Source organism: Panicum hallii, chromosome 9 (assembly GCF_002211085.1).
Source record: "Panicum hallii strain FIL2 chromosome 9, PHallii_v3.1, whole genome shotgun sequence".
In the NCBI taxonomy this organism is placed as follows: domain Eukaryota; kingdom Viridiplantae; phylum Streptophyta; class Magnoliopsida; order Poales; family Poaceae; genus Panicum; species Panicum hallii.
This window is the reverse complement of record NC_038050.1, coordinates 10,772,448-10,782,180: the sequence shown is the minus strand read 5'-3', so window position 1 is coordinate 10,782,180 and position 9,733 is coordinate 10,772,448. Positions and strand designations below refer to the sequence as shown.

Sequence of the window (9,733 nt, the reverse complement as noted above, 5' to 3'; positions counted from 1 at the left end):
AGTCAAATGCAATTAACTGCTGAAATTTATACATGTATATTGCCTTATTGGAGTTTTTGTTATGTGTTGTTGTATGGCTGCATTTGATTCTTGTTCCTTGAAGCACTCAATGATAGAAGGGTTTCATTTCTTTCTTGTTCATTAATTCGTGTCAGGACCGGGTAAGAAAAAAATGACCTAAAGATTTTTCTTTCTTATGAGCCATTGTCAGGGGCCTATCATGCAAGACTATTTGGACTCTTCAGGGTTTTTTTTTACTTACACTGTAAGAGATCTGTAAAAAGAGATTAGGAAGCAGAGGAGGAATTATGGAGTATGTTCTTCTTTGCACAGATTTTTCCTGGTCCTCTCCTCCTTTGAGCGTCTACCTTTCTTGTTTGACCGTTTTCTGATAGAATCTTTAGGATCTCTACGTGTAGATCAGAGGCTGTTTGACATGAACTTTGAATAAATAGCATTAAGTTGTCTTACACCGAGAGAGAGGGAGAGAGACCGTTGGGCTTGGTGGTGGTGGAGGCAGCGGCGTCCATGGTGACGGAGGTGGCGTCGGGCGAGGCAGTGACGGTGTGGCCGAGGTGCGCCGGCGACGTGGGTGAAGAGGAGTCGGCGATGTAGTCAACGAGTGGGCAGTGGCGACGCCGTGGACGTCGGCGGTGCGATGAAGAGGGCGACGGAGCTTCCCGTCACGTCAGCGCCCGAGGGGACCGGATCTAGGGTTTGTAGGTGGGGCTTCGTGGGCATGGTGAACCTTGGCATGCATGCCTCCCCCCCCCCCTCTCTTTTATACGGCGCTGTGCGATGGGGTCCGCAACCATTGGTTGTGCGCCCCCGATCAGGGCGTGTCAAGGGGTCCGACTCGATCGTTGGACCGAGCCGAGTTGAGATCAACCTTACATTTTCTAGTTCTGTCAGAATTCTTTAAAATTAAAATTTTCATTCTGCATCAATTTAATAAGGATGTTTGTTCAATTGTTCTTTAAGGAGATGCTGCCTCAAACACAAAAGAGTGCATGCTTACTGATGAAATTTGGTTCAAGTCAACAGCTGCCTTTTTGTTTGTTCTTTTGTAAGCCTGTGCCTCACTGCAGACCACATTTCTAAAGACGGACTTATTATTTCTCACAGTACTACCATTTTGAGGGCTTGTTGGAGCATCTTCACATATAGTAGGAGGTTTCTGGCTCAGGATGTTCCCCCAAAACTCCAGAAACTAGCCACATCTCATATAAAAAACAGTACTACACCCTCAGCTGCTCCTGTAATTGTGAGACTCCCTTTTTAGGTTTCTTCCTAATCCTAGAGCACCAACACACTAAAAAAATGATTTATCATATCATATTGACAGGCTAACATGGTGCAAAATTTTAGCAGTTCGCAGTAGGAATTGCAGACATGAAGAAATTGAGAAAGAATACCACACATGTATTGGTTAAGACTTGATAGAGTTTAGTCATGAAAATCTTCCATTGTCCATCCCCAATAATATGCTCATCTGAATGTACAGAAATTGGTTGTATTTCAGTTGAATTTATTGCTGTTGAATCTAATTGCATGCATAGCTGTTACTTCTATTTTTGGAATTTGGAAACGGTTAAACAAGCTGAGGTCCTTTGCCAAAGGGAGGCAAGTTGATATACTGCTGTCTATGCTATCCAAGATCTACCTGCTCAACGATCTCTTAAATCTTCTGGTGACGGGGCATGGGGACATGGGGCCGGGGTAGCTTCTCAGCACAACATATCCAGTGAGCCAGTGAGGCCAATGACATGTACAATCCTCAGGACTTTTAATGGATTTCAACTGGAGGAATTGTTTAGATTTCTGAATGGTTGTCCTGTTCATGACACTGATACTCTTGGAGAGGTATAAACCAATCTTATTCATTTACTAGTTCCATTAGCAACCCGTTTTTATTATGCTTCTGCTTTAGAAATTCTTACCAGATTTGTTCTTTTCTCCAACTACTTATCTTTCACTTCCGCAGAATCCTGGTTTTCCCCCAATGTATTAATCAAAGGCTAACGCTTTTGAAGCAAACAAATGAACTCTACTGTACAATGAATTGTCAGGGTCAGGGCTCGCTGGGTTAAACTTAAAGAGGTGTGCCCAACAACTTCAGCGCCAGCAATATGGGGCTCACAGAGTACCCTATTCTGCCCCTCTGACAGAACTTACTACTGATAGTTACATAGAACTGAGGGATCTCCTTGCTGAAGCCACATACAATGGACATTATGTTTTCGCTACTCTGTCAGCTCCTTTTGAACCAAGTGGCTCATTTCCAACAATTAGCATCTTTCATATTTTCTCCTTCCAATAACTGTGGCTTCACCAGAGTGCACAAGGCAATCAGCTACTCGCACCCTACCATGCAGTACCAATTCTCATGATTGGTCTGCAACTGGCTGGGAATGTAACGTTTTTGTTGTCGTCCTTTTGCTTTGTTGTCTCCGAAAATGGTGTTTGCTTGCCAGAAGTCACCAGGTTTTTTTTTTTGGCACAAGAAGTCACCAGTTGGCAATACAGTGAAGTGCCATGTACTTTCAGTTCTTTTTAGGACAATAAACATACATTCCAATTCGACATTATTGAAAACAAGCTAGCAACTTATCACTAGTAGTGAATATCATCAAAGGTAGCACGGTAATTGCATCATCACAGGTAGCACGGTAATTGCATCATCACTGGTAGCACAACTTCCTAACACACTAATTCAGCAGACAAAATAACTTGCAAGACTGCAAACAGTAATCCCTCCACTGCACCACTGTCCTAGTTCTCGTCGTCGCTGATCTCCACAAAGGCGGACCCATCGGCGTCGTACTGCCTGAGGATCTCAGCGTCCCTCTCCATCGTTGCCTTCATGACAGAGGCGGCACTGGCGTAGATCGAGTCTGAGGATTTCATCACGGGCCTTGGGCTTGTCCTTGTAAGCGCTGGCGATCGTCTCGGGGCTGGCTGGGAGAGAGCGACGCGGATTCACCGCGCGCTCCTCGCGGAGGCGGTCCATGTACTGCTGCCCCACCTGAACCAGCTTCGTCCTCCTCGCCCCCGCCGGCTTGGCCTTGCCTCCACCAGCCGCCGGCTCGATGCCGGTCCCCGCCGCCTTGTTCCGGCCCCTGGCCTCCGCCTCCGCCCGCTCCAGGATGCAGCCTTCACGATGCCTCTCGCCGCCGCCGCCATCTTGCACGAAGCCTCGGGACGCCTATTATCACACATCTGGATTGCAAGGTCGCGGCGGCAGCGGTTGAGCCCCAGGGCGTCCATCTATATATAGTCCCACAACCCCTAGGCGCCGGGTCCCTTCGCAGAGTCGGACTCTACCTACGACTCCGGTCCGCGCTACTCGTCTAGTGCTCTCCACACACCGTCCGTCAGACAGCCACTCATGCCCCAGTTGTTTTTCTTTCCCTCAGACCGTTCAGGTAAAAGCTGCACTGACTCACACCACCATACTCACGCACGCTGCACGCGAGTTAGACCTACAACCTGTACGTAGTAATTTTACATGGTTTAGAGGTATCTGAAATCACCGGACTCCGCACGTAACAGGCACGTTACCTATGAGGCAGCTACCGTACACATCTGCAAAAGAAATTAGAAAAAAAACCTCGATGAAAATTGTGAGTTCGGCTCAAACTCACCACCAGCAGACCCCAACCTGGAACAATTGCCGCCCGAGCTAGGGCTCATTCCACGCCGCCCCTGTTGTTGGATCGTTGCGCATCCATCCAGCAAGTTGGGCTAATTGGGTCGGACCAGCCCTTTATAGCCCAACGCGGAGCACGCATCATCCACACAGGTGGGGCTTTGACTCTGCCGTGTAGGTCCAAATAGATATGTGAGGCTGTAGTTGGATCTCTCTACCCCCTTCTCTTCCGCCGTCCAGGTCACCCCGGCCCAAATCCGGTGTGTGAAGGATAGATTTGTCCCTCATCTCAACCTTCTTCTCTGATCCCGTGGATAGATGATGCACGTGTGTTGGCTGTTTTTTTATAAAATAGTACTGTAATGTACATACCGTATCAGCAGTTTTTCAATAATTTCTTTTGATAAGAACACAGTTTTTCAATATTAAAATCCATCTAGACATTTTTTGGTTGCTGACAAACTGATATAGATTTCTTAGACCCTATTTCAACTAAAGTTTAGTCCGATGTGTGATAATAGACTAAATATGAACTAATTAAGACTAATATTTTTTAACTACCGATTAGTCATTATCTGGCAATTAGTTCAACAGTTGGTCCATGTTTAGTTGTGATTAGTTCGTACCAAATTCAAGGACTAAAAATTAATTGTTTGGATCTAAAATGTGTATATTTTAATTGTGTAGCAGTGCTACGGAATTTACTCTTTAACAGGATATTTGGCCCAAAAGAAAGAAGACATACTTTGCTGCAGCAATTACATCGGGAGGACATTGGTCATTTGAGGCATTCTACACGGATCCGGTCTTAATTTCTATTTTTAAAGTTAGACTTCTGCATATTTTTTAAACTTCCTTCAGATTCGTAGCTGATGTTCTTGGGGCTTTCTTCTTGGTATGTCCTAAAACCAGAAACAACCTTTTTCTTTAATTATGAAGACAATATTTGCAAATTAGCATGGAAAGAAGTCGGTCCTATCTCTGTGTGTGTGTGTGTGAGAGAGAGAGAGAGACTTTTGGGATGAAAGAAGACGCGATTAAAATTAAGACCGACACGTAAAGTTCATTGTTTTTTCCTTTATGAAAAATATAATTATTCCATAACAACATCTTAAGTATATTTAGTACAGTTTCCGAAATCAAATCAAGTTTCTTAAAATTCAAACTGAGACATCAAATAAAGCAAGCTAGTCCAACGTCTCACGGAACAGACGAGAAGATCCCGCTGCAACGTTCACAGCGCGACGGTAACACTCTCTCCGTCGGCGCCGGCGTCCGTCCAGATGCCGACCTCGGCGTGCCCGGCCTCGGTGGCGCACGCCCTGAACATGGCGGTGGTGTTGTGCGCCATGCACACCTCCCCGCCGCGCGACACGGCCACCAGCCCCACGGTGCCGCGGGGCGCCCCCGCCACCACGCGCGCCGCGGCGTCGCGCAGCGGCAGGCCGCGGTGCTCCATCAGCGCCGCGACGTCGCGCGCCACCGTGTGCCGGATGATCTCCTCGCCCTTCCCCGTGGCGGACACCGCGCACAGGGCGTTGGCGTACGTGCCGGCGCCCACCACGGGGGTGTCCCCGATCCGTCCGGCCATCTTGTTCACCAGGCCGCCCGTGGACGTGGCCGTCGCGAGGTTGCCCGCGGCGTCGACGGCCACGCACCCCACCGTGCCCGTCTGGCTGTTGTCGTCTGTCGGGATCGGGGCCGGGGTTTCCTGGGGTGTTTGCTGACCTTTCAGCGGCTGGGTGTAGTCAATCTGAGATGCCGGAAAAAAGAGAGGAAGGATCAGCTGCATAACTCCCATCCTTGAAATGTGAATAATTCGACGTTTCTGATTTAAACATTGGCTTAATCTAAAATCAAGCGATACTGTTGCTCAGATAAATCTCTCATACATCTGTCGAAACAAACATGATTCTTTATCCTCTGAACATGAAAATTTAAAAATTGCACAAATGGTTGAATCTGCATGCATGTCTATGTTGAACAGGCCAAGAGGATAGCGGATCGCGGTAAGGTGCCGAGTGTGACACTCCTAAACTGAACAAGGGGACAGATTGATGGTACCTGCACCCTGTTGGCCTCTTTGGCCTGTCTCAGTCGCTCGATGTTGTGCTCGGTGATGAAGTGGCTTGGATCCTTGGTCTCCACCCCCTGACGAATGACAGGTGACCACCAACCAATCAAATGAGAAGCGTGTAATGTGCAGAGCAGGTTCTGAAGATATTCAGCTAGACAGATGAATATTCATGTAGGATCAAAACAAAACTCTTCAGAATTTTGATTGGGAAACATCAAGTAAAAAAGAATGGTCAGGTCGCACTCGCACTAGATTGGTGTTGTTCAATCTGAAAGCAAAGTTTAACCTTTTTCTATTTTGTTTCGTTTCCGTCCATGAATTCTGAATGCAGTGCACGGAGGAACATGAACTGATGGTGGTTGTCACTTGTCAGGCAGCCAAAAACTACAGGAGATACCATGTGGCTACTGGCCAGGGTCTACTGACTACTGCAAGGAGACTAGGAAGGAGAAGTTTGAGATGAATTGAATACGTACGATTGATGAGCACGCACGCATGACGTCACGATTGACGAGCGCGCAGCCACGCACGGCGTACCTGGTCCCTGGCGAAGGCCTCGGCGCCGTCGAAGGCGAGGTAGATGTGCGGCGTCCTCTCCATGACGAGCCTGGCGAGCGAGACGGCGTTGGCGACGGTGGAGAGGCCCGAGACGGCGCCGCAGCGCAGGGTGGCGCCCTCCATGACGCACGCCTCCATCTCGACGGTGCCGTCGGCGGTGAGCACGGAGCCCCTGCCGGCGTTGAAGTGCGGGCAGTCCTCCAGCTCCCGCACCTGCACGCCACGTCGCCACACACCGTCAGGAGACCGGTCGGGGTCGGGCCGGGCCGGACATGAACGCGCGCGGCACCGCCGGGGGAGGCTGGAGAGCGAGGGGTGGGGGAAGGGGACGGAGGGCGTACGACGAGCTCGACGACGTCGAGCGCGGCGCGGCCGTCGCGGAGCGCGGCGGTGCCGAGGTCGAGGCAGCGGCGGAGCGTGGCGAGGCGGGGCTCCCTGAGCTCGGGCGGCAGCGTGCGCGGGACGTCCCCGGCGCCGCCGTGCAGCGCCAGCGCCCACCCCATCGGCGCACCTGCAGAGCTGCTGGCTCTCGTCTCACCCGGTCACGGAGGAGCACCCTGCGCCGGCCACGGTCACGGACCGTTTCCCAGCGCGTGCAACTGCCCGCGCGCTGATATCGCTCCGCTTCGGCCGCCGTCTTCCCCGAACGGCAACAGCTGAGTAACTGACCCAGCCGGCAGAGCACGGCACGGCATGGCAGTGGGCAGTGGCACGGGTGCGCAACGAAACGGGGAAGCAGACAAGCGAATCGGCATCTCGGTCCGTGAGGAGAGCTCGTCACACACACATCACTACATCAGGCTCGGCGATGGCGGCCGTTGGTTGGCTGGCGCAGACCACGCAGACTAAGAAACTCAATAGTCTTGGGCTTTTTGTTTGGTCATCAAGCAAACTGAGCCCTGAAAATGAAATGAAAACAATATGCCGCTGCATGCCTAAAAGTTGAATAAAGCATGCAGAATACGACATCATATTTCGATGCTTTTGATTCATTACATTTATATCATAGGCACAAAGTTCTTATTTTAATTGAAATTTGCTAAAGCCCACCTGAAAATTTTGGAGGGCTCCAAGACATGAATTTCGGTGTCTCAAGTTTGCACAAATATTTATGCATTAGAGAAGGCGAGTACATTAAGTAGGAAAAGTCATTTGTTCTAGGCTCCTAGCACATGATTTTTTACATCTTAATTATATTTATTTTATATTTAAAAATACATAAAAACTAGTCACTTGTCTAGTAATGATGTAGAATAAAATCCGGATGCTAGAGGCCTCTAAAACACCCTATTCTTATAAAGTTAGATTTGATTGATCAAATGCAACTCATAGCGCCACGATTGGATAGCTCAGAAAGTGAAAAATTAGATGTTGTATAGACGCACTCCTTTTTTTCAGTTTTTTTCTTCTGTTGAGTTTAATTAAGTCCTACCAGTCTTTTCTAGATAAAGGGGCAATAAATCATAATCTGCTGCACCGAACAACGGTGCACAGAGCTGCTCTGAAACCTGCAACATTTTTCCCCATCATCTCGTTGATCTTTTCCCCAGGTATAGTTTGTTCACACAGCATAACCATCAATCAACGTACTTGCATTACAATCTCCGAAACCAGATCAAATTTCCTTAACACGGATCAAACTGAGACATCGAATTAAACGAGCAAAGTCCTTGGCCTAACAATGGTAGTATGGTACGCAACAGGGAATCGATCCCACCGCAACGCTCACAGTGCAATGCTGACACTCTTGCCGTCGGCATCCGGCTCCGTCCAGATGCAGACCTCGTCGTGGCCGGCCTCGGTGGCGCACGCCCTGAACATGGCGGTGGTGTTGCGCGCCATGCACACCTCGCCGCCGCGCGACACGGCGACCAGCCCCACGGAGCCGCGGGGCGCCCCCGCCACGACCCGCGCCGCGGCATCGCGCAGCGGCAGGCCCCGGTGCTCCACCAGCGCCGCGACGTCGCGCGCCGCCGTGCGGCGGATGATCTCCTCGCCGACACCCGTGGCCGACACCGCGCACAGCGCGTTGGCGTAGGTCCCGGCGCCCACCAGGGGCGTGTCGCCGATCCGGCCGGGCATCTTGTTCACCAGCCCGCCCGTGGAGGTCGCCGCCGCGAGGTTGCCCGCGGCGTCGACGGCCACGCACCCCACCGTGCCGGTCTGGCTGTTGTCGTCCGCCGGGGTCTGGGCTTGCTGGGTGGCCTGGCCGTTCATCGGCTGGGTGTAGTCGACCTGCGAAGCAAGCAAGGGAATTGCTGTGTCAGAGGAAGACTCAAGTGAATCGATTTTTGTTTGGACGTTCCGATTCTCCTGCAAATTGTTCCTGAAGATAATTGTTTGAAACTCAATGTCACTCGCGAGGAGGAAGCTATGTCAGAACTCAGAAAGTCAGAAGAGACGGACACCGTTCTGCATCTATCTGCTTAACGTTGCAGTCGAAGATAAAAAGAAAAAACTGAAGTTTTCATGTCAATCTTCCCGCGCGAATACAAATTCAAGAACCGTATCTATCTTTCCCGCCGAAAACTGATGGACAAGGGAAGCTAGAGGACAGGGGTGGTGACTGGTGAGACGGTACCTGCACCCTGTTGGCTTCCTTCGCCTGCCTCAACCTCTCGATGTTGTGCTCCGTGATGAAGTGGCTTGGATCCTTGGTCTCCACCCCCTGACAATCAAATCAAAAGCATACAGGAGCACTTCACGTACTTGATGATTTTCACTGAAGTGAAAGTTAATATTGTTAGTGTCTTTTGAGATGAAGTCGTAGGGGGACGGAGGAACCGGCAAGACGACGGGCACGGACCTGGTCCCTGGCGAAGGCCTCGGCTCCGGCGAAGGCGAGGTAGACGTGCGGCGTCCTCTCCATGACGAGCCTGGCGAGCGAGACGGGGTTGGCGACGGTGGAGAGGCCCGAGACGGCGCCGCAGCACAGGGTGGCGCCCTCCATGACGGCGGCGTCCATCTCGACGGTGCCGTCGGCGGCGAGCACGGAGCCCCGACCGGCGTTGAAGTGCGGGCAGTCCTCCAGCTCCCGCACCTGCACACACACACCCGATCCGATCGATCAATGGAACGTACAGGGCCACACACCATGCAAGGAGATAGATGTTTTTTTTTCCCGGTTTGGTAGGAAGGAAGCAGGACGCACGACAAGCTCGACGACGTCGAGCGCGGGCCGCCCCTCGCGGAGCGCGGCGGCGCCGAGGTCGAGGGAGCGGCGGAGCGTGGCGAGGCGGGGCTCCCTGAGCTCGGGCGGCAGCGTGCGCGGGACGTCCCCGGCGCCGCCGTGCAGCGCCAGCGCCCACCCCATGTCGGCCCCCTCCTGCCTTCTCACTCGCGGCGGGCGCCTGCGCAGGCGCGGATAAAGACCTCCGCCGCCGGGCCCCGTGAGTGCCGCTTTACTCGGACGGGACGGACAGACGGACGGTGCGCGACGCAACAGGGGA

General features: G+C 51.6%; 2 protein-coding genes across 3 annotated transcripts; both read right to left on the bottom strand.

Moving 5' to 3' along the window:
* Positions 1 to 4,757: 4,757 nt before the first annotated feature.
* LOC112875911 (isoaspartyl peptidase/L-asparaginase 1-like) lies at positions 4,758 to 7,176 on the bottom strand. 2 transcript variants are annotated; one of them, XM_025939918.1, is made up of 4 exons: positions 6,626 to 7,157; positions 6,264 to 6,497; positions 5,714 to 5,800; positions 4,758 to 5,402 (listed from the first exon to the last, which is right to left on the bottom strand). In XM_025939918.1, exons 1-4 carry the CDS (start codon positions 6,785 to 6,787, stop codon positions 4,884 to 4,886), a joined length of 1,002 nt encoding a protein of 333 aa, XP_025795703.1. In that variant the 5' UTR covers positions 6,788 to 7,157; the 3' UTR covers positions 4,758 to 4,883. The 2 variants fall into 2 exon arrangements, with proteins under 2 accessions (XP_025795703.1, XP_025795702.1); XM_025939917.1 differs by having other exon boundaries at positions 6,203 to 7,176.
* A 648-nt stretch (positions 7,177 to 7,824) lies between these two features.
* On the bottom strand, positions 7,825 to 9,597 carry LOC112877061 (isoaspartyl peptidase/L-asparaginase 1-like). Its single transcript, XM_025941264.1, has 4 exons — positions 9,436 to 9,597; positions 9,091 to 9,324; positions 8,866 to 8,952; positions 7,825 to 8,519 (listed from the first exon to the last, which is right to left on the bottom strand). Exons 1-4 carry the CDS (start codon positions 9,595 to 9,597, stop codon positions 8,010 to 8,012), a joined length of 993 nt encoding a protein of 330 aa, XP_025797049.1. The 3' UTR covers positions 7,825 to 8,009.
* Between the last annotated feature and the right edge of the window lie 136 nt (positions 9,598 to 9,733).

Bases quoted from the DNA above. Each gene is read 5' to 3' on its own strand.
- LOC112875911 (XM_025939917.1), bottom strand. From the start codon at position 6,787: ATGGGGTGGGCGCTGGCGCTGCACGGCGGCGCCGGGGACGTCCCGCGC. The intron at 5,801-6,202 runs GTACGTATTCAA...GTCATTCGTCAG, and splicing joins TGCGTGCGTGCTCATCAATC to GGGGTGGAGACCAAGGATCC. The intron at 5,403-5,713 runs GTACCATCAATC...CCGGCATCTCAG, and splicing joins AAGAGGCCAACAGGGTGCAG to ATTGACTACACCCAGCCGCT.
- LOC112877061 (XM_025941264.1), bottom strand. From the start codon at position 9,597: ATGGGGTGGGCGCTGGCGCTGCACGGCGGCGCCGGGGACGTCCCGCGC. The intron at 8,953-9,090 runs GTCCGTGCCCGT...TTTGATTGTCAG, and splicing joins AGGCCTTCGCCAGGGACCAG to GGGGTGGAGACCAAGGATCC. The intron at 8,520-8,865 runs GTACCGTCTCAC...CTTGCTTCGCAG, and splicing joins AGGAAGCCAACAGGGTGCAG to GTCGACTACACCCAGCCGAT.